Raw genomic sequence first — 24,401 nt, forward strand, 5'->3', positions numbered from 1 at the left:
CTCAGTGCTTTCAGTGCTAGCCTGGGGGCTTGGAGGGGAGCTAGGGCTACTCTGCTGGAGAAGACACAGGATGATGTGTGGACGGCTGGAGAGAGGAGGTCTTGATAAAGTCACGGCCACCATAGAACTACAGTGGTAGCCTAGCCAGAGACTAGGTCTTAGCATCACCTGGCATCATGTCTGTGAAATGGTTTGGGACTGGAAGGAGTTCTAGAGACTATCTGTATTTGTCCCATGAGAGCATTACTGAACAGACAGAGTGGTTACACAGGAGAGGAAAAAGTAAACTCACATGTTTAGACAGGTTGTCACTTTTCGAGTCGAGGTCGTACCTGGAGAGAAACAGGAAATGACACATAATATATTTATTTTTTCTTTAAGTAAGTAAAGAATGTACAGTGAGGGAAAAAAGTATTTGATCCCCTGCTGATTTTGTACGTTTTCCCACTGACAAAGAAATTATCAGGCTATAATTTTAATGGTAGGTTTATTTGAACAGTGAGAGACAGAATAACAACAAAAAAATCCAGAAAAACGCATGTCAAAAATGTTATAAATTGATTTGCATTTTAATGAGGGAAATAAGTATTTGACCCCTCTGCAAAACATGACTTAGTACTTGGTGGCAAAACCCTTGTTGGCAATCACAGAGGTCAGACGTTTCTTGTAGTTGGCCACCAGGTTTGCACACATCTCAGGAGGGATTTGTTCCACTCCTCTTTGCAGATCTTCTCCAAGTCATTAAGGTTTCGAGCCTGACGTTTGGCAACTCGAACCTTCAGCTCCCTCCACAGATTTTCTATGGGATTAAGGTCTGTAGACTGGCTAGGCCACTCCAGGACCTTAATGTGCTTCTTCTTGAGCCACTCCTTTTTTTATTTTTTTTATTTTATTTCACCTTTATTTAACCAGGTAAGCCAGTTGAGAACAGGTTCTCATTTACAACTGCGACCTGGCCAAGATAAAGCAAAGTAGTGCAATAAAAAAACAACACAGAGTTACATATGGGGTAAAAAACATAAAGTCAGAAATACAACAGAAAATATATATACAGTGTGTGCAAATGAAGCAAGTTATGGAGGTAAGGCAATAAATAGGCTATAGTGCAGAATAATTACAATAGTATTAACACTGGAATGCTAGATGTGCAAGAGATTATGTGCAAATAGAGATACTGGGGTGCAAAAGAGCAAAATAAATAACAATATAGGGATGAGGTAGTTGGGTGGGCTAATTTCAGATGGGCTGTGTACAGGTGCAGTGATCGGTAAGGTGCTCTGACAACTGATGCTTAAAGTTATTGAGGGAGATAAGAGTCTCCAGCTTCAGAGATTTTTGCAATTCGTTCCAGTCATTGGCAGCAGAGAACTGGAAGGAATGGCGGCCAAAGGAGGTGTTGGCTTTGGGAATGACCAGTGAGATATACCTGCTGGAGCGCAGACTACGGGTGGGTGCTGCTATGGTGACCAATGAGCTAAGATAAGTTACCTTGTTGCCTTGGCCGTGTGTTTTGGGTCATTGTCATGCTGGAATACCCATCCACGACCCATTTTCAATGCCCTGGCTGAGGGAAGGAGGTTCTCACTCAAGATTTGATGGTACATGGCCCCGTCCATCGTCCCTTTGATGCGGTGAAGTTGTCCTGTCCCCTTAACAGAAAAACACCCCCAAAGCATAATGTTTCCACCTCCATGTTTGACGGTGGGGATGGTGTTCTTGGGGTCATAGGCAGCATTCCTCCTCCTCCAAACACGGCGAGTTGAGTTGATACCAAAGAGCTCGATTTTGATTTCATCTGACCACAACACTTTCACCCAGTTCTCCTCTGAATCATTCAGATGTTCATTGGCAAACTTCAGACGGCCCTGTATATGTGCTTTCTTGAGCAGGGGGACCTGCGGGTGCTGCAGGATTTCAGTCCTTCACGGCGTAGTGTGTTACCAATTGTTTTCTTGGTGACTATGGTCCCAGCTGCCTTGAGATATTGACAAGATCCTCCCGTGTAGTTCTGGGCTGAATCCTCACCGTTCTCATGATCATTGCAACTCCACGAGGTGAGATCTTGCATGGAGTCCCAGGCCGAGGGAGATTGACAGTTCTTTTGTTTCTTCCATTTGCGAACAATCGCACCAACTGTTCTCACCTTCTCACCAAACTGCTTGGCGATGGTCTTGTAGCCCATTCCAGCCTTGTGTAGGTCTACAATCTTGTCCCTGACATCCTTGGAAAGCTCTTTGGTCTTGGCCATGGTGGAGAGTTTGGAATCTGATTGATTGATTGCTTCTGTGGACAGGTGTCTTTTATACAGGTAACAAACTGAGATTAGGAGCACTCCCTTTAAGAGTGTGCTCCTAATCTCAGCTCGTTACCTGTATAAAAGACACCTGGGAGCCAGAAATCTTTCTGATTGAGAGGGGGTCAAATACTTATTTCCCTCATTAAAATGCAAATCAATTTATAAATTTTTTGACATGCGTTTTTCTGGATTTTGTTGTTGTTATTCTGTCTCTCACTGTTCAAATAAACCTACCATTAAAATTATAGACTGATCATTTCTTTGTCAGTGGGCAAATGTACAAAAGCAACAGGGGATCAAATACTTTTTTCCCTCACTGTATATATGTTTTATTATAATTACCTTTGGTGAACTAACACTCGCACTTGACTTTTTCCCCCCTTACTAGCTCTGACTTTGCTGATAGCTACTTTATTGAGGAAAAATGTACTTACTACACTCTTAGAAAAAAAGGGTGCTAAGTAGAACTATGTAGGGTTCTTCGGTTTGTACCTTTCATAGAGAGTTTTAGGTAGAACCCTTTTTGGTGCTAGGTAGAACCTTATGCAGAGGGTTCTACCTATAACCCTTTATGTAGGGTTCTTCATAGAACCCCCTGTAAATGGTTCTTTCTAGAAGTCTCTATGAAGGGTTATGCTTAAAACCCTCTATGAAGGGTTACAACAAGAACCCTTTTATCCTCTAAAGGTCCTTCCTCTATGAACGGTTCCACCAGCCTTATTAGCCTTTCAAATTAAATTATTTATGACAATACATTACACAGTGGTGTTAGGAAACTCCTGGTTTACAGGCCACATCAGGCCTGCAAGTCACATTATGCTGGCTTGCAAAGTGATGTTTAATTCTTATTGGGATCTAGACAGAGTTAGGATATCCAACACATTTTTATCACCCGCAACCTGCATTCAGAATGACTGCCAGGGAAGGGAGGATTGAATACTGAGACTACCTCAATCATCTAAACTGGAACAACCATCTCAGTAATGGATGCAATAAGTCCAACTACTAAAAGATTGGATTAGTTTAGAAAAATGTATGCTATTTTTCTTTGTGTAGCATAAAACTAATCAATCAATGTACATGCAAAAACACACATATGAAAACAAACAATTCTCAAAATCACCCTGCAATAGAGCATGCTGGGAAATATGATATTTAGTTCTGTGTAGAACCCTTCTTGCCTTCCAAAGATTCATTTTTGCCTTCCAAAGAATCATCAAAGAACCCTTTCTTCCAAAAACGGTTATTAGGCTGTTAAAGGTTCTAGGTAGAACCCTTTGCCTTACAAATAACCTTTTTATTCCAAAAATGGTTCTTCAGATCAAAACAGTTATTGGTAGAACTCAATCCCTCCGCAAATAACCCTTTTGGAACCCTTTTTTCTAAGAGTGTATGATAGATATGTGGTTGTCCCACCTAGCTATCTTAAGATGAATGCACTAAATCTAAGTCACTCTGGATAAGAGTGTCTGCTAAATGACTAAAATGTAAAAGTAACCACTGATTGTGGAAAATTATCGTACCATTTTATAAAAAGGCTTGGCCGTCAGTGGCAATGGTTATAAACAATCAGACATTGCAAGAATGTAGGTTCTCCATAAAACTATAAAAACAACCTGTTTTTCAACCTGTGACATCTATCCACCTGCTTATCAAAAAGAAAGCCATTTTATTCTAGTACAGTATATCCCTTCCTTAATCCATTTTATTCTAGTACAGCATATCCCTTCCTTAATCCATGTTATTCTAGTACAGTATATCCCTTCCTTAATCCATTTTATTCTAGTACATCATATCCCTTCCTTAATCCATGTTATTCTAGTAAAGTATATCCCTTCCTTAATCCCTTTCATTCTAGTACAGTATATCCCTTCCTTAATCCATGTTATTCTAGTACAGTATATCCCTTCCTTAATCCATGTTATTCTAGTACAGTATATCCCTTCCTTAATCCCTTTTATTCTAGTACAGTATATCCCTTCCTTAATCCATGTTATTCTAGTACAGTATATCCCTTCCTTAATCCATGTTATTCTAGTACAGTATATCCATTCCTTAATCCATTTTATTCTAGTACAGTATATCCCTTCCTTAATCCATGTTATTCTAGTACAGTATATCCCTTACTTAATCCATGTTATTCTAGTACAGTATATCCCTTCCTTAATCCATGTTATTCTAGTACAGTATATCCATTCCTTAATCCATTTTATTCTAGTACAGTATATCCCTTCCTTAATCCCTTTTATTCTAGTACAATATATCCCTTCCTTAATCCATGTTATTCTAGTACAGTATATCCCTTCCTTAATCCATGTTATTCTAGTACAGTATATCCCTTCCTTAATCCATTTTATTCTAGTACAATATATCCCTTCCTTAATCCCTTTTATTCTAGTACAGTATATCCCTTTGTTAATCCCTTTTATTCTAGTACAGTATATCCCATAGTCCATATTATTCAAATACAGTACATCCCTTCCTTAACACATTTATACTAGTACAGTATATCCCTTCCTTAATCCATGTTATTCTAGTACAGTATATCCATTCCTTCATCCATGTTATTCTAGTACAGTATATCCATTCCTTAATCCATGTTATTCTAGTACAGTATATCCATTCCTTAATCCATTGCTCAGGTGTTTTCACTATGCGTGTGTGTATGCGTGCCTGCTTCTGTGCATGAGTGCACGTGAGTGTGCGCATGTGTGCACGCGTGTGCGTGTGTACGTGCGCCTATGCACGTGTGTGCATGTGTGATGGTGTGTCTGTTTGTCTCTACAGACAAGGTGCCATGTCACAGCTGAGAGCGATGATACAATACCATGTTGGTACAAATGTAATTCCATAAGACTAGGGAACATTGTTACGCAACCGGGCCCGCCGATGGCAGAATGCACAGGTGTGCCTAATGTACTATTCGTCTTTGCCTCGGTCACTCACAAATCTTCATAAATGATTCATATAATGACAAGGGAAAAAGTACACATATATATTTGTCAGAGAGGATGCCCTCGGGCTGCTTCTGTGTGTAGGGGGAAGCTGTGTGTGTGTGTGTGCATGTGTGAGTGTGTACGTGTGTGTCAGGAGTCGGGACTGAGCGTGTGTTATTGTGAGAGACCACTCTTTGCTGAGAGCCATTAGAGGGCCATCAGTGTAGATTGTAATACAGCCTGATGCTCGCCCACTCACAACAGAGCCTGTGGGGAGTCCGCTATGCTACCAACACACACTCCATCATCCTCACTAACTCCCCCTTCCTAACCCAAACACACACACACACACACACACACCCTCGCGCTCTGTCTCTCAAACTTAACACACAGTTACTCATGCTCTCTTCATCTAAACACTAAGGCACTCAGCTGTATTGTGGCAAGGAAACAAAACATGAAGGAGACTAAATTTCCCCGAGGGAACCAGTCCCAGTGTTGGAAACAAGCAGCTTTATGATGTCACCCAGAATCACATGATTCTTTTCCAAGCTATATCACACACTATGTTACATACATTTTTTTCTTTAAAGGACCATATGATGTGCTCTGAGAAAAGACTACAATTTAACTGACATTCATTTATGAATTCCGAAAATTATGAACATCATGAGTATTTCAATAACATTTTTACATTTTGCCCCACGACCGTATTACATTCCAAAACATCCCATTAACAAGGGGAATTCATACAGAAATGTTATGAAAACGTGTTTTTTTATTTAAAAGGTGAACACTTACATCTCCCTTCTCACTTTATAAATATTTTATTCATAACTCAACTTGTGCTTACAGACTCACACACAGCACCACTCTCTCTCACCCACGCATGCTCATGTACACACACTAACTCACCTCACTAACTCACCCTCTCTAACCCAAACACACACACACACACACACACACACACACACACACACACACACACACACACACACACACACACACACACACACACACACACACACACACACACACACACACACACAGGTGTATGCTAAGAACGTTCTTAACTCACAGGTCAAAGCGGAGATTCTGCCTCTCTTCAAAGAAGTAGTCCAGGATGAATTTCCGGACAAAGTCTGGATTCAGTGTGTTGTCTATCACCTCTGTCCGACTAAACTAGAATGAAAGAGAGGAGGAGGAACAGACACTGGTTTGTATTGATTTTAAATGAATGAGGCAATTCTCAAAGACTTGGACCCTCTCCCCCCTCACCTCAACTCACCTCTCTCCATTCCCTGTTGGCGATTCCTTGAGTGTACAGCACACAAACTGTCAAGAGGAGAGGAAGAAAACAAAAGGAAAAGCCTGTGTAAAACAGCCGTTAAAACACAGAGGAAACAGCCGTTAAAACACAGAGGAAACAGCCGTTAAAACACAGAGGAAACAGCTGTTAAAACACAGAGGAAACAGCCGTTAAAACACAGAGGAAACAGCAGTTAAAACACAGAGGAAACAGCAGTTAAAACACAGAGGAAACAGCAGTTAAAACACAGAGGAAACAGCCGTTAAAACACAGAGGAAACAGCCGTTAAAACACAGAGGAAACAGCTGTTAAAACAGCAGTTAAAACACAGAGGAAACAGCTGTTAAAACAGCAGTTAAAACACAGAAGAAACAGCCGTTAAAACAGCAGTTAAAACACAGAGGAAACAGCTGTTAAAACAGCAGTTAAAACACAGAGGAAACATGGCATTAGAAAACCCGGAAGATAACATTCTATCTCCTAGGCTATGACATCATGAGAGGAAAGCTATGTTCCTAATTAATGTAAATGTCAGTGTAACTCTGCCTCCCAGGCAGCAAGGAAGATATTTCGAAAAGAAAGGACTAAAATAAAAAGGCAGTGAGTTGAAAGTGCTAAAACGCTAAGGCAGCGTTTCTGAATCCTGGTCCTAGTGACCCAAGGGGTGCACATTTTAGTTCTTGCCCTAGCACTAACAAAGTAACAGACTCATAATCAAGCCTTTGATTAGAATCAGTTATGTAAGCACTAGGGCAAAAACTGAAATGTGCACACCTTTGGGAAAAACTGTGCTAAGGGGAATCCACTCTGACCTGCTTTTATACTGACATCCAACCAACCAGCGGCGGCCCACCCATTAGGGTGTTAGGGGCGGCGTCCCACTTGTGATTGGTCATATAAATTGTCATTGGTTAAAAAAATATATATACAAATATTTGTGTTAAAAAAACAATATATATTACACAATTCATGGATTATGGTTTAAATGCTCATAAAAGTGTGGTTCCTGTTTCAAAAATATATTGTTCAAAACAAGCTGTCAAAAGATATAGGGATACACTAGCTAGAACCTAAACATAAAACCGAGTGTATCACAAAGCATGATCAAATTAATTAGCCAGCTACAGTAATTTTTAGAAACATTGAGAAATAGTTTTGTCGATTTTTTGTCAATTAATCAGCTAGCTCCCATGGCAATTTCTAGTCTTTCTAAATTAATATCTGACTTACTCGGAAATAAGAAGTTATTTCAGAATGAAAGTTAACTGGCTAGTGGATCATGCTTATGTTAACTAGCTATCCCCAATTAGATAATGTGTTTTCACTTATTGTATCTGAATGCTTGTTACGTTTGCCCTGGTTTCCACTAGTTATCACAGCCACAAAGTAAAACTTGGCAAAATATCGTAAAAATTCATGAAAACAAAAATGAGCTTTTTGGTCTTAATTTAAGGTTAGGGTTAGGCATAAGGTTAGCAGTGTGGTTAAGGTTAGGGTTAAGGTTAGGGTTAGGCATAAGGTTAGCAGTGTGGTTAAGGTTAGGGTTAAGGTTAAGGTTAGGTTTAAAATCACATTTTAAGAAGAGAAATTGTAGAAATAGGTAGGCTTCATGACTTTGTAGCTGTGGTAAGTAGTGACAACTGTTCTTCCTGGTGCACCTGTTCGTTCATTAGCTGGCTGTTCGTTCTAAATAATATAATCAGCAGTGGTCACATGCAAAGAAACTACTGGTAGTTCGAAAACTTGGCATAATATTTCTGTCACGCTGCTTTGTTGACAACTCCAACCACCTCGCGCCCCGAGTATTCAGCCAATCAGCGGCCGCTGCTGCAACCAACAATCTACTTGAACTTCAGATGGAACGTTTTGGAGGGGAGGACCTGTGTGGATTGTCAGTTTGTTGTTACTGTCACTGACTGAGCCTTCAGAAGAGTACGACATTGACCAAAATAAACAGCTATCAACGCATTTTGTTTAAAAACACACACACACAGATTTAGTATCGCAAAACCATCTGTTTTAATACAGTCTGGCGCATACTACTGTAATCTGAGCCAATTCCTTCCACTGGGAGGGGTGTTAAAACGTTCAACTCAAAATACACCTCATCAGAATCAGAGGGGTCAGAGCCCCCATTCCATCCCATTCCACCTGACTGACTGTGATCACTACCGCTGAGAGTGCTTCAATGGCCTCTGTCCATAGAATCAACATGAGTGATTCTACTATGGCTCTGATTGCCCTCACTAGCTCTGTATGTCTGTTAGTGAAAAGAGCTCTGGAGACATGCCCATTCTCTAGTAGCTACCTCAGTGGCCAGGGCACTTGTTTAGGCCAACAGTGTTCCAGCTGGCTGTTGTGGTTATGATTAGATTTGTGCATGTAGTGTAATGTAGTGTAATGTAGTGTAATGTAATGTCATGTAATGTAATTTAACGTCACGTAATGCAGTTGAGCTCAGCTGTCTGAATGCACACAGAAAGCCTTTCAGCTGCTACTGAAAGCTGGGACTGCATATGGTCTTCATGCATTAGATTGGAACATGTGTTGTCACGTGCAACTACGCACTCACTCAGACACACACACACTTGTTGTGTTGTCAAGTCTTATAGGCTAGCCTACCCTAAAGTGTATGTAGTGTGTGTGTGTGTGTGTGTGTGTGAGGCTCCCTGAGGCCAGTGTGTGTATGTGTGTGTGTGTGTGTGTGTGTCTGTGTGTGTGTGTGTCTGTGTGTCTGTGTGTAGGGTTTGGGAGTAGCGGATTACAAACAACTGTAACCCTTTACGTTACCAGCACAAATATTTTAATCAGATTACAGATACTTCTGAAAAACTAAATGATCCCGAAAAAAATCTTCGACACCTTTCTGTTTTCTCAATGACGTTCAAATCAGCATTGAAAAACTGCGCAAGTTGAAGTTTGTTACGCCTGAGCGAGTCTGACCACAAGTCAGAGACCACTATGATGACACACCAAATGCGTTTGATGGATCGCAGGCAAAGTGCAGGAATAGGCCTTTGTAGGCTACAGCCAAGCTACACTACATGGCCAAAAGTATGGGGACACCCGTTCGTCGAACATCTCATTCCAAAATCATGACTCTTTGCAGGCCAGTCAAGTTCTTACACACCAATCTCAACAAACCATTTCTGTATGAACCTCGCTTTGTGCACAGGGGCATTGTCATGCTGAAACAGGAAAGGGCCTTCCCCAAACTGTTGCCACAAAGTTGGAAGCACAGAATCATTTAGAATGTCATTGTATGCTATAGCGTTAAGATTTTCCTTCACTGGAACTAAGGGGCCTAGCCCGAACCATGAAAAACAGCCCAAGACCATTATTCCTCCTCCACCAAACTTTACAATTGACACTATGCATTGGGGCAGGTAGCGTTCTCCTGGCATCCACCAAACCCAGATTTGTCAGTTTGACTGCCAGATGGTGAAGCATGATTCATCACTCCAGAGAACGCCTTTCCACTGCTCCAGAGTCCAATGGCGGCAAGCTTTACATCACTCCAACCAACGCTTGGCATTGTGCATGGTGATCTTAGGCTTGTGTGCGGCTGCTTGGCCATGGAAACCCATTTCATGAAGCTCCCGACAAACACTAATTTGAAGGGGTGTCCACATACTTTGTAGTGTATGTCTTCCAATGGTGTGACTGTTGTCTGCATCCAAAGATTATCCAACTTGAATAAACACTTGGAGGTGAGGATGACAGCAGAGGTGTAGCCCAGCGGATATCACATATTAGTGATATCTACATAACGCATTGATGTGAATCACACTGCTGCTCTCGTATTTATTCATTTATTTGTGCCTTACCTATTGTGGTAGTTTAAGCTGCCAATTGTCATCGTCAATCATTGTTTTTGCGTCCAGTGGACAGCCACTGACAAAATGCGCTCTTGCAACAGCTGCATAGTGCGGATCCCAGTCTATAGAATAAAAGTTTGAGGGAGTTCCTCCCTTCTAACCTGCTCCGTGGTATTGTGCTCCATACTGTCAACAACTAGTTTCATTTAAGAAGACCCTGAGTGGGGCTTTTATTGCTCAGTCTAATTCGTGCTGATAAAAAAAAAGATGTCCATAGACCTAACGGACATCACATGCTCAAACTTGCGGACTTTTGATAGACTTAAACAGCTGCAAATTATGGAGGTACCAAAGTGTCACCAACAAAAACTTAAACAATAGTCCTATAGCAAATGCAGCTTATGGCATACATTTTTCAAATCCAAAATAGCACTTTTCGGTAGTGCTCAAAGCACGCCATTCAATGAGAGCAGCATTTATTTTTCAATTGGAAGCAATGAGTCCAATCAGTCCTCCATGACAACAAAACCATAAACAGAGTAGGCTAATACAGTCAGCTCCAAAAGTATTGGGAGAGTGACACATTTTTTGTTGTTTTGGCTCTGTACTCCAGCCCTTTGGATTTGAAATGATACAATGACTACGAGGTTAAAGTGCAGACTGTCAGCTTTCATTTGAGGGTATTTTCATTCATATCTGGGGAACCGTTTAGAAATTACAACACTTGAGCGAGGCAGTTAACCTCAAGGCAGTTAACCTCCAACAACAACAATTGCTCCCCGGGGGCCAATGACCTGGATGTCGATTACGGCAGCCCCCGCACGTCTCTGATTCAGAGGGGTTGGGTTAAATAAGGAAGACACATTTCAGTTGAAAGCCTCCTGTAGCTCAGTTGGTAGAGCATGGCGCTTGGAACGCCAGGGTTGTGGGTTCGATTCCCATGGGGGGCCAGTATGAAAAATGTATGCACTCACTAACTGTAAGTCGCTCTGGATAAGAGCATCTGCTAAATGACTAAAATGTAAATGCATTCAGTTGTACAACTGACTAGGTATCCCCCTTTCCTTTCCCACTTTTTGTAAATAGTCCCCCCATTGGGGACCAAGAATATTGGGACAAATATACTTATATGTTCATTAAAGTAGTAAAAAGTGTAGTATTTGGTCCCAAATTCATAGCACGCAATGACTACATCAAGCTTGTGACTCTACACATTTGTTAGATGCATTTGCTGTTTGCTTTGGTTGTGTTTCAGATTATTTTGTGCCCAATATAAATGAATGGTAAATAATGTAATGTGTCATTTTGGAGATACTTTTATTGTAAATAAGAACAGAATATGTTTCTAAAAACTTCTACATTAAAGTGGATGCTACCATGATTATGGGTAATCCTGAATGAATTGTGAATAATGATGAGTGAGAAAGTTACAGAGGCATAAATATCATACCCCCCCCCCCCCCCCCCAAAAGAATGCTAACCTCCCCTGATATTGTAATGGTGAGAGGTTAGCATGTCTTGGGGGTATGATATTTGTCGGTCTGTAACTTTCTCACTCAAGCCTACATAACCAACCCATAAAGTAAAATGCAACATCCATTTATGGCCAGCTATGTAAACTCTAACATTGATTTATCCTGCAATAGATGTCGTTCAATTGGTAATACAGTGGGGGAAAAAAGTATTTAGTCAGCCACCAATTGTGCAAGTTCTCCCACTTAAAAATATGAGAGAGGCCTGTAATTTTCATTATAGGTACACGTCAACTATGACAGACAATATGAGGAAAGAAAATCCAGAAAATCACATTGTAGGATTTTTTATGAATTTATTTGCAAATTATGGTGGAAAATAAGTATTTGGTCAATAACAAAAGTTTCTCAATACTTTGTTATATACCCTTTGTTGGCAATGACACAGGTCAAACGTTTTCTGTAAGTCTTCACAAGGTTTTCACACACTGTTGCTGGTATTTTGGCCCATTCCTCCATGCAGATCTCCTCTAGAGCAGTGATGTTTTGGGGCTGTCGCTGGGCAACACAGACTTTCAACTCCCTCCAAAGATTTTCTATGGGGTTGAGATCTGGAGACTGGCTAGGCCACTCCAGGACCTTGAAATGCTTCTTACGAAGCCACTCCTTCGTTGCCCGAGCGGTGTGTTTGGGATCATTGTCATGCTGAAAGACCCAGCCACGTTTCATCTTCAATGCCCTTGCTGATGGAAGGAGGTTTTCACCCAAAATCTCACGATACATGGCCCCATTCATTCTTTCCTTTACACGGATCAGTCGTCCTGGTCCCTTTGCAGAAAAACAGCCCCAAAGCATGATGTTTCCACCCCCATGCTTCACAGTAGGTATGGTGTTCTTTGGATGCAACTCAGCATTCTTTGTCCTCCAAACACGACGAGTTGAGTTTTTACCAAAAAGTTATATTTTGGTTTCATCTGACCATATGACATTCTCCCAATCCTCTTCTGGATCATCCAAATGCACTCTAGCAAACTTCAGACGGGCCTGGACATGTACTGGCTTAAGCAGGGGGACACGTCTGGCACTGCAGGATTTGAGTCCCTGGCGGCGTAGTGTGTTACTGATGGTAGGCTTTGTTACTTTGGTCCCAGCTCTCTGCAGGTCATTCACTAGGTCCCCCCGTGTGGCTCTGGGATTTTTGCTCACCGTTCTTGTGATCATTTTGACCCCACGGGGTGAGATCTTGCGTGGAGCCCCAGATCGAGGGAGATTATCAGTGGTCTTGTATGTCTTCCATTTCCTAATAATTGCTCCCACAGTTGATTTCTTCAAACCAAGCTGCTTACCTATTGCAGATTCAGTCTTCCCAGCCTGGTGCAGGTCTACAATTTTGTTTCTGGTGTCCTTTGACAGCTCTTTGGTCTTGCCCATAGTGGAGTTTGGAGTGTGACTGTTTGAGGTTGTGGACAGGTGTCTTTTATACTGATAACAAGTTCAAACAGGTGCCATTAATACAGGTAACGAGTGGAGGACAGAGGAGCCTCTTAAAGAAGAAGTTACAGGTCTGTGAGAGCCAGAAATCTTGCTTGTTTGTAGGTGACCAAATACTTATTTTCCACCATAATTTGCAAATAAATTCATTAAAAATCCTACAATGTGATTTTCTGGAGAAAAAAAATCTCAATTTGTCTGTCATAGTTGACGTGTACCTATGATGAAAATTACAGGCCTCTCTCATCTTTTTAAGTGGGAGAACTTGCACAATTGGTGGCTGACTAAATACTTTTTTCCCCCACTGTATTCATTTGTGTCTTCTTTTTATGCCTCTTAAGGGGGAAGTAATCTAAAAGTAACTGAAAGTAATTAGATTACGTTACTGAGTTTGGATAATCCAAAAGTTAGGTGACTGATTACCATTTTGGACAGGTAACTAGTAACTGTAACAGATTACATTTAGAAAGTAACCTACCCAACCAGGTGTGTGTGTGTGTGTGTGTGTGTGTGTGTGTGTGTGTGTGTGTGTGTGTGTGTGTGTGTTTGTGTGTGATTCTGTGTGTGCGTCTTGGGCCCCCTGGTCTGCAGTGCCGAGGAGGTGTAATGCTGTGTGACTGGGGTCAGTACTGTCAGCACATCAGAGCCATGGACGCAGCACTAGTACCTCCTTGGATAAACATGCTACAGCCTGCAGCCACAAGCAGGCCCCTCGGATCAGAGTCCTCCCTCCCTGCTAGTGCTGAGTCTGACCACATCTTCTACAGAGGACCAAATGTCCTCATTTTAAGGATGTACTTGTCTACACACTACAGTACACAGACATCCCCTTATCTCTATGACAGATATGGCTGGTTAGGGTTGCAAAAATCCAGAAACATGACTAAAATGTTATGATTTAAAAGAAAATCTTGGTGTGATTTGGAGGATTTCTGGAATCAGCAGGGAATGAGCAGCAGAGGAATCCTCTAACCTATGGCTGGTGTACATGAGGACAGACTGTTTCTGCTCTGTCAAGTAGAGCCAGAGTTGAGATTACAGTGACAAATACGACCTCTGACATATGCAAATGCCTACTGATTCACAGGGGGAAGAGAGAGAGAGGGCCAGAGAGAGAGAGTATGTGTGTGTGTGTGTGTGTGTGTGTGTGTGTGTGCGTGTGTAAATCAGTGTATAAAAGACAATCTTACTTGGGTCTGATTTGGAGAATGTGTCTCTGTCCAGGAGATTTCTGTAAAACAAGAAAGCAAAGAAACAGCCATTATTAATTGTGAAACTGCATTAAGGGAAACAGCGCCACTGTTCACCCCAGCATCTTTGTTATTGTTTTGTTGTTGAAATGGAAGAGAAACGGAGGAGAGGAGCCTCCGGCAGGCGTGGTAAAAATACATTCAGTACATATTCTGCTGATTTATTGCGCGTGTAATGATGTCAGAGGGGGAAAAAACAGTGTTGGTTGTTTGCAGTAACTTCTTTGTTGTTGCAATATCCCAAACGGATGTGGCAGTTTCACCAATGAAGGATTCCAGCTTTAAATTAATTATTTTAAAGATGTTATTAGGTAGTTATGTAGTCATTATTATGTACCCTAACTACCATTTGACCAAGTGATTTCTATAGTCGACTGAAAAATAAATCATCCAGTACAGCCTATAGCCATTTCTCCAATCATTTTTCAAACAGAGAAAAAAAAATGAAAATGAAAAAAATTTTTTACACTCCCTTGGTAGAGTCAAGACTAAAGATGTCATAAAATGTCCTCCTACAAGAAGAGTCATGATGCACTGAAGAGACAACTCCTATTTTGTACCAGATGCTCTGAGCCGGTGGGGTACCCCACCGTTAACAAGCAGGGGGCGAGATTAAATATGCACACCACTACAACAATGTGGTCCTCTGTAGCTCAATTGGTAGAGCATGGCGCTTGTAACGCCAGGGTAGTGGGTTCGATCCCCGGGACCACCCATACGTAAAAATGTATGCACACATGACTGTAAGTCGCTTTGGATAAAAGCGTCTGCTAAATGGCAGATTATTATTATTATTATTATTAACACCACACCACCACAACAACACCACACGACCACACCATCACAACATCACCACAACATCACACCACCACACCACCACACACCCCTTGCATCAGAGACTCAGATGTTGTGTGTTGCCCCGACACACAACATCAGATGGACAGTGGGAGAGGAGTCCCAGCATGCCTCGTTAGCAGTGTATGTGTGTGTGTGTGTGTGCATGTGTGTGATACATTAGCAACAGCAGAAGGGTGGGTCTGTTACTCTGTTTCTAACAGCACTGTATGCCACACTGTGCTGCACTGGGTGGTGATTCCAGGTAAAACACAGAAAAGAGTCTAAGAAAACCCAAAACCGCTCACAGCTTGAATTCCTGCCAGATCATACATTAAACTCCATCAACCTTTCATGCTCTGTTTTGTTGAAGCTCTGAGCTGTGAAACACTGACTTATTTAAGAGGCTAGAAGAAAAATAGTTATCCATCAGGCAGGCATCTACAGACCACTAGACGAGACAGAAAGGGCGAGAAAGAGGGAGAGAGAGAGAAAGGGCGAGAAAGAGGGTGAGAGAGAGGGTTTGGTTTTCGCTATCATGCTAGCCAGGGGGACACCGCACAGCGTTCGTTGTGTGACAAGGCAGCCAAGTGCAGGAAGTGTCATTGGGCGTTGATCGTTAGTGATGTATCTAGATCAGCCACCCATGTTGTGCTGATCCTAGCCTGCCCCAGATGGTATCCCACTATGTCTGTCTGGCTGCATTCCTCTGTCAGAGCAGAGCTACACTAGCCCCTTAGTTGGCTGAAACCATTTAGAAGTGATAATAAGAGATGGAATTGGGCTGTTCACATCAAATGTGTGTAACGACTGGAGAGTGGAGACGACTCGGTCTGGGATGGGAGAGGTGTGTGATGGGAGGGGTGTGTGATGGGAGAGATGTGTGTGGAGTCATGAGAGGTGTGTGTGTGTGTGTGAGTGTGTGTGTGAGCTCCTCTGTTCCAGCTGCTTCACGTGTGCCCAAGGCCAGCTGCCTCTCTCTGACTGCTCATTCAGGGGAAATCTTTTAAAAAGCCCTTCCTTCCCACCACCCACCACCCACCACGGGCAGTCCAGGAATTTCAGGTGGGCCGAACAGAGTGCCTCCTCACTGTTCATCAAACATTTACGAGCACAGTCCCAGCACAACATCAGAATTACATTTTAAATTCCACCAGTTACATCATGCAGCGGTCACCTAACATCACAAGGCCTCTTCTATACTATAAGCCTCGAACCAGGATCTCTAGTGGCACAGCTAGCACTGCGATGCAGTGCCTTAGACCACTGCGCCACTCAGGAGTAACTTCCACCTGAGATGACACTGGAGATCAGACTAGCATGAACATACAGTATCCCAAAAAAGGGGTGCATTAAATATTCTTACCTTTGGAGGTTGAGAAGAAAATGAAAAGGGAAAGCAAGCACAAGAGCTTTCTAGAACACTAGAACTAGAACACTAGAACACTATGAGGGCTCTCTTTGACAGAGTTGTTGGTGCTTGCTGTCAGTCTCCCAAAGAAGCCTTCTCATTACTCAAAATGATTATTTATACAATGACCTGTCACCAGCAAAGGCTATTGATGAATGAAATGCCAATGTCTGAACATTAGACCTTTAGACTAGAGAATCAGACGGAGAAAGATGAAAGGAAGAGGGGAAACCCCAGACTCAGAGAAGCTGCTTCTGCTGCCTACACAGGTGAAGGACACACAGTACATTAACATTCATGAGAATAATTGAATCACTGGACAAGAGTTTTCATTCAACATTACCAAAACTGCTGCATTGATGGCTGCTTCAAAATGAATCTCCTTTCATTCTTACAAATATCTCTCCTCACGAGATAATGTCTCTATCCACATCTCCATTAAATGTTTTGTCTCTCCATTATATAAATATAAATGAATGGGTAACGTCAGACAGAACACCGCTAAGCTGTCTATTATTCAGCCTGAAAAGATAAAGTCAGGCTATATGGACAATTGCCAAAGTGGAAGGCAGCATTCTGATCAATGGTGTTGGTCTAAAATAGACTTCGGAAGCAGATCAATGGACCTTTGAGAGAGAGAAATGGAAAAGACAGACAGACATCTCTGAAGACAGACAGACATCTCTAAAGACAGACATACATCTCTGAGGACAGATAGACATCTCTGAAGACAGACATACATCTCTGAAGACAGACATACATCTCTGAAGACAGATAAACATCTCTGAAGACAGACAGACATCTCTGAAGACAGACATACATCTCTGAAATATCACCAATCCTCATAGATGAGGAAAGTGTTTTTGAAAATGAAAATTAAAGCTATTAATAAATAATCAAAGAACTTGTTCCACATTCGAACTTCTGCATGATTCTCATAGGAATCACCACAAACAACAATTACAGTGCTTTCAGAAAGTATTCATACCCCTTGGCTTTTCCACATTTTGTTGTTCCAGCCTGAATTCAAAATTTAATAAATTATTTTTTTTCTCACCCATCTACACACAATACCCCATAATAACAAAGTGAAAACATGCTGTTAGATTTGTTTTGCAAATGTATTGAAAATGAAATGCAGAAATATCTCATTTACATTACACCCCTGAGTCAATACTTTGTAGAAGCACCTTTGGCAGTGATTACAGCTGTGAGTCTTTCTGGGTAAGTGTCTAAGAGCTTTCCACACCTGGATTGTGCAACATTTAACCATTATTCTTAAACACATTCTTCAAGCTCTGTTAAATAGGTTGTTGATCATTGCTTGACAACCATTTTCAGGTCTTGCCATAGTATACTGAACAAAAATATAAACGCAACATGTAAAGTGAGCTGAAATAAAAGATCCCAGAAATGTTCCATAGGCACAAAAAGCTTATTTCTCTCAAATTATGTGCACAAATTTGTTTACATCCCTGTTAGTGAGCATTTCTCCTTTGCCAAGATAATCCACCTGACAGGTGTGGCATATCAAGAAGCTGATTAAACAGCATGATCATTACACAGGTGAACCTTGTGCTGGGGACAATAAAAGGCCACTCTAAAATGTGCAGTTTTGTCACACAACACAATGCCACAGATGTCTCAAGTTTTGAGGGAGCGTGCAATTGACATGCTGACTGCAGGAATGTACACAAGAGCTGTTGCCAGAGAATTTAATGTTCATTTCTCTACCATAAGCCTCCTCCAACCGCAGGCCACATGTAACCACACCAGCCCAGGACCTCCACATCCGGCTTCTTCACCTGCAGGATCGTCTGAGACCAGCCACCCGGACAGCTGATGAAACTGAGGAGTATTTGTCTGTAATAAAGCCCTTTTGTGGAGAACAACGCATTCTGATTGGCTGGGCCTGGCTCCCCAATGGGTGGGCCTGGCTCCCAAGTGGGTGGGCCACTCATGGCTGCGCCCCTGCCCAGTCATGTGAAATCCATAGATTAGGGCCTAATGAATTTATTTCAATTGACTGATTTCCTTATATGAACTGTAACTCAGTAAAATCATTGAAATTGTTGAATGTTACGTTTGTTCAGTATAGATTTAAGTTAAAACTGTAACTCGGCAACTCAGGAACATTCACTGTCTTCTTGGTAAGCAACATCAGCGTAGATTTGGGCTTGTGTTTTAGGTTATTGAATTAATTTTCCAGTGTCTGGTGGAAAGCAGACTGAACCAGGTTTTCCTCTAGGATTTTTCCTGTGCTTAGCTCCATTCTGTTTCTTTTTTTAACCTGAAAAAATCCCCAGTTCTTAATAACGATTAAAATCATGCCCATAACATAATGCAGCCACCACTGTGCCTGAAAATGCAGAGTGGTACTCAGTAATGTGTTGTATTGGATTTGCCCCAAAGATAACACTTTGTTTTCAGGACAAAAAGTGAATTGCTTTGCCAAATGTTTAGAAGTATTAGTGCCTTGTTGCAAACAGGATGCATGTTTTGGAATATTTTTATTCTGTACAGGCTTCCTTCTTTTCACGCTGTCAATTAGGTTAGTATTGTGGAGTCATTACATTGTTGTTGTTCTCCTATCACAGCCATTAAACTCTGTAACTGTTTTAAAGTCACCATTGGCCTCATGGTGAAATCCGTGAGTAGTTTCCTTCCTCTCCGGCAACTGAGTTAGGAAGGATGCCTGTATCTTTGTAGTGACTGGGTGTATTGATACACCATCCAAAGTGTAATTAATAACTTCACCATGCTCAAAGGGATATTCAATGTCTGCTTTTTTTAAATGTTTACCCATCTACCAATAGATGCCCCTCTTTGCGAGGCATTGGAAAACCTCCCTGGTCTTTGTGGTTGAATCTCTGTTTGAAATTCACTGCTCGACTGAGGGACCTTACAGATAATTGTATGTGTGGGGTACAGAGATGAGGTAGTCATTCAAAAATCATGTTAAACACTATTATTGCACACAGAGTGAGCCCATGCAACTTATAATGTGACTTGTTAAGCACATTTTTACTACTGAACTTGTTGCGTTTCAGCCTGAATTTAAAATGGATTAAATTGAGATTGTTTGTCACTGGCCTACGCACAATACCACATAATGTTTTTCTGGGTCTTTCTGGGTCTTGTACCATTTAGGCCTCTGGAGCCTCTATGCTCTGGGTCTTGTACCATTTAACCTTTTGTGGCCTTTACATTACATCCTGCCGTGTTGTTAATGGTTTGCTACAGCTCTATTAGCTCACAGGCAGGTTGGTAATTACAACAAGACTAGGGGACCTGGACACCGCTCAATGAGTTTTCTGGAAGTTATTTTGTAAAACTTGCGCAGTGCAATTTGGGGAGCAAGTTGAAGAAGACAGACAGAAACAGAGAGAGAAATAACCGCCAACCAATATGTAAAAGTGATGGAGGTGCCCGCTGCCCTCTCTCTCAAGTAACTAGTTATAGTCACAGAGCTGGTGGGGCCTTAATGAGACCAAATGGCACTTTTGAAAAGCTCATTAAGGTAGTCACTAAGCGTGACCCCCTGGGAGCAGGGGTTTTGGCCCTGTGCCACTCACACAACTTTACAGTCCTGCCACTTCACCATTACCTTGGAAACCACCGTCACCTACAGATGAGGGATCTTAATTTGATCATTTCCTCAGCAACAGGAAATGTGAATTGTTGTATGAATTATAATTAAAGGTCCAATGCAGCCATTTTTATCTCAATATCAAATCATTTCTGGGTAACAATTAAGTACCGTACTGTGATTGTTTTCAATTAAAATGGTCAAAAAGAAACAAAAATAGCTTCTTAGCTAATTTTGCTAGGACTGTCTGGGAGTGGTCTGAGTGGGGAGGGGAAAACTGAAAACTAGCTGTTATTGGCAGAGAGGTTTGAACTCTCTATCTTATTGGTCTATTAACTAATTTACCGCCTGGTGATGTCACCAGGCAGGCCAAAACTCCATCCAACCAAAACAGGCAGAAATTTCAGGCGGTCTTTTCAAACAGCTCTTACACTAAAAGGGCATTATCATCATTTTCAATATTATTCCAACCTCATAGTGTGGAAATATATTTAAAACACAGGAAAATCACATATTTGACTGCACTGGGCCTTTAATGGACATTTTTGTAGGGGTTGATAACATTTATGTTATGGCAAATCAAAGTCTGACATTTTTAAGTGGAAATTACAAACTTTGCAAGCCTTTTTAAACCTCAAATACACTACAAGTTTGCATTTCTGCAACAACAGGGTGATCAAATTAATATCCTACACCTGTATATGATCCAGCTCTTGTACCATTTAGGCCTCTGGAGCCTCTATGCTCTGGGTCTTGTACCATTTAACCTTTTGTGACCTTTACATTACATCATGCCGTGTTGTTAATGGTTTGCTACAGCTCTGTTAACTCACAGGCAGGTTGGTAATTACAACCAGACTCGGGGACCTGTGCACCTCCATGACAAATCAGGTCCGTAAGAATTGAAATAGCAATGTGGGCCCTCCCACAATTGTCAAAGATATTGACGTTGATATTGACATCTCACCCCCAAGAGACATCCGGCACTCCCAAGAGTCAATGTATGATTCCAATAATGCTCACATGTAATGAGTGAACCCACACACTGAACAATCTAAAGTTCAAGCAGGTTGGGATCCCAGCTCAATACAAACACATCACAACACATCAATTCTTCAATAGGATACCCTTTCATACCCTTTCTGCCTCTTATCTGCCCAAAGGTCTCTGTTACGGATACAGGTATCCTGTATATGTTTTTGTGTTTTTCCTCTCCTTCTGCCCTAATCACAGGTGTCCTTTGTGTTCCTGATTGGTGGTCGTTGGGGTGTCCCACGTGTCCGACATCCGTTCGTCTGCTGATTGCTGAGGTGGACCAATCGGTGGACATTCCTCTGCATTGCACCACCTGTTTCTGGTTTTTCACTCACATCACACATCCTATTGTTTTAAAAGCCAGTCAGTTGTGTTTGCTGACAGAGACTCTTTTCGTTTGTTAGTATGGATACTGTGGTGTCCTGTTTTTTGTGTACTCACTCATTTGCTGTTTACTCTATATGATAACTATGTTGTGTGTTCCTGGGAAAAGGGGGATTTAGCAAGTTGCCTTGGGCATACATTACCCGTAGGAAAGACCTGAGCGGACCACCCACTGTATTTTTGTATGGTTAGCAGTAGCTTAGCGGTTCTTGAGGCAGGCAAGATCAGTTTAGGGGTTTTTGACACTTGTTTAATTCCTTGGGTCCTGCTCAGCCCTTTTTCCCAAACCTTTACCGTGTGTTCATAATAAACATTTTGTGTTTGACGGTAGCGGTGTATTTTTGTTCTCACTGTTTCCGTGTCACTATTCTAATTTGCATGAGTTATGTTACGGGTCTCTTTTCCATCCACCCTAGACTTTTAAAGCCACGGGGTTCGTAACAGTCTCCCATAATAAGACTGTCTTCCTCCTGCAGCTCAGACCATCCAGATGACAGCTTCCCCATCTAGGCTAACACTTTCTCTAACGGACACTTTCAAAACAGAAATATCTCTTACAGAGGCATCATGCACCTCCTTTTTTGAAAGGACACTGACTGCCAATATCTTTGAATGAATTATGCATAAAGGAAACTAGGCTATATCTTTGTATTTTTTAATTGTATTTTCAGTGTACAAGTGGATACATCTGAGGGGGCATGTGCCACTTCTTATGAAGCCTTTCATAAGAAAGAATCAAAGCGCTTTTGATCCTTAAGGTCCTGAAGTCCCAAGCCTCTTGAGCACATATCTAGACACACGACACAGAATATATTACTGGGAGATGGTGATCAAGAGTGATAGTCCCTCATCAATCAACTATAAGTTTGCGTCCCAAATGGCATCCTATGGGCCCTGGTAAAAAGTAGTGCACTACATAGGGAATAGGGTGCCATGTGGAACGGAGCCAAAATGATGATTTTCACTGCCAGGGCTGGGTGCTGCGGCAGCAGATTGGAGATATGTTTCACATTTTAATTTTTATTAGGATCTCCATTAGCGACAGCTAGCATTACTGGGGTCCAACATAACATGACATTAACATGTAGTGTGCATGTGAAAGTGTGCATCTATCAGTTACACATACCTCAGTACATTGACATCATACAGTAATTGGGTCTGAACTAATCAATGTATCCGTTCTCTGTTCTGCTTTACTACACTGCATGCCATGCTGATGATTCTGGGTTTATTGACTGAAAGGTCCCCTTGAAGGACTTAACCCATTACCGGGGAAACCATAGAATAAGGATGAATAGAATTATTCATTCTAATTCTATGTCAAAACTTCAACGGGGTGGTCATAGGAGTCCTGAGCTAACTATCATCAAGATCCAGCCTTCAAGCCTATAATCCATCTTATATGACTGTTAGCAATGTCATACAGTATGCACCTCAACATATATAGAAAAGAGACAGTATTACAATTTACAACCCCTCTCAATTAAGTCACCACAAAGGGCACAGCAACTGCATTCCCTTTCAAAATACATCCAAAACAACCTCATAACTACGTAGGCTATTTATCCATTCTACACACCACCACAAGAATAAACATAGGCAGAATAAAAGGTCAGTTTGGCTTAAAGAAACAAGCTGTAATAGCGATCTGATATTCAGCGCCATTGAAGCGGAAAGCGACAGAATGTGAATCAGAATTCTGAAGTTCAGCACCACATGAGTGGACAGCAACCGTCTCATGTGCACGGTGCAGCCACTCCCACTCAGAGAATCCCCGTGTGTGTGTGTTAAATGATGTCCACAGTGTGTCTTGTGACAGACCGTGTGACCGACCAGCCGCGGGAGCATCACCTCACTCTGGTAGAAGGAACTCCGCGAGGACCCCAGGCTGACCGAGGCGCGTGGCTCTTACGCAACACGGAGCCCGAGCCAGCCAGATGCGGCTCCAGTTGTACTTGTATCTGACTGGAAATCACATCTCTCCGGGGAGATGCAGTTAAAGCATCCATCAATTATCTCAGCAGCAGCATCCATTTTCTGGACGGAGGTTTGTTTAGTTAATTGGAGCCCAAAGGGAAGCGCGAGAGCTGTCACGTTAGGAAACACTAAAACCACGCACCACTGTCGTTCCACGGTCATAAACTTGATTTAAACATCCCTCAAATGTTACCTTGATTGATAAGCCTATAAAGCAATCATGATAATGGTCAAATTGATAGATTTATTGACATTTGTATTATATGGTTATGATTAACATAGGTTTGTTTTTCTGGCCACATAAAATAAAAGGAATTGTTAGTGCTAGAATGCTTCATAGAAATGTGTTGAAAACTTGACTAATTTCAGACACTAAACTATTTCTGTTTTGCAGTACGCCAATCATCATAAGCACCGTTCTCCATAATCTTAAACCGCAAGCATTCCGATTCCACTTGACAGCAACGTGAAGGAAAGCCGAAAGAGCACCTCTAGCCTACTCACCTACACGACACCGTGAGCTCAACTTTGGTGGCGGGAATGGCAGCGGTGAACGGGTCAAAGTCTCCAATACACGCCATATTCATAAAGCTACTCAT

At 41.8% G+C, this 24,401-nt stretch overlaps 1 protein-coding gene across 1 annotated transcript in view; it reads right to left on the reverse strand.

Moving 5' to 3' along the window:
* The window catches only part of LOC311134929 (copine-8-like), a gene marked incomplete at both ends in the record, with an annotated part of 54,605 nt that extends 30,204 nt beyond the window's left edge, over positions 1 to 24,401 (reverse strand). The window contains 5 exons of the mRNA XM_084168694.1: positions 293 to 332; positions 6,311 to 6,414; positions 6,521 to 6,567; positions 14,513 to 14,553; positions 24,307 to 24,401. Of these exons, the coding sequence (XP_084024820.1) occupies positions 293 to 332; positions 6,311 to 6,414; positions 6,521 to 6,567; positions 14,513 to 14,553; positions 24,307 to 24,401 (327 nt within the window). The remainder of the gene's footprint in view (positions 1 to 292; positions 333 to 6,310; positions 6,415 to 6,520; positions 6,568 to 14,512; positions 14,554 to 24,306) is intronic.

Source organism: Coregonus lavaretus (genome assembly GCF_964263955.1).
Source record: "Coregonus lavaretus genome assembly, chromosome: 9".
Lineage (NCBI taxonomy): Eukaryota > Metazoa > Chordata > Actinopteri > Salmoniformes > Salmonidae > Coregonus > Coregonus lavaretus.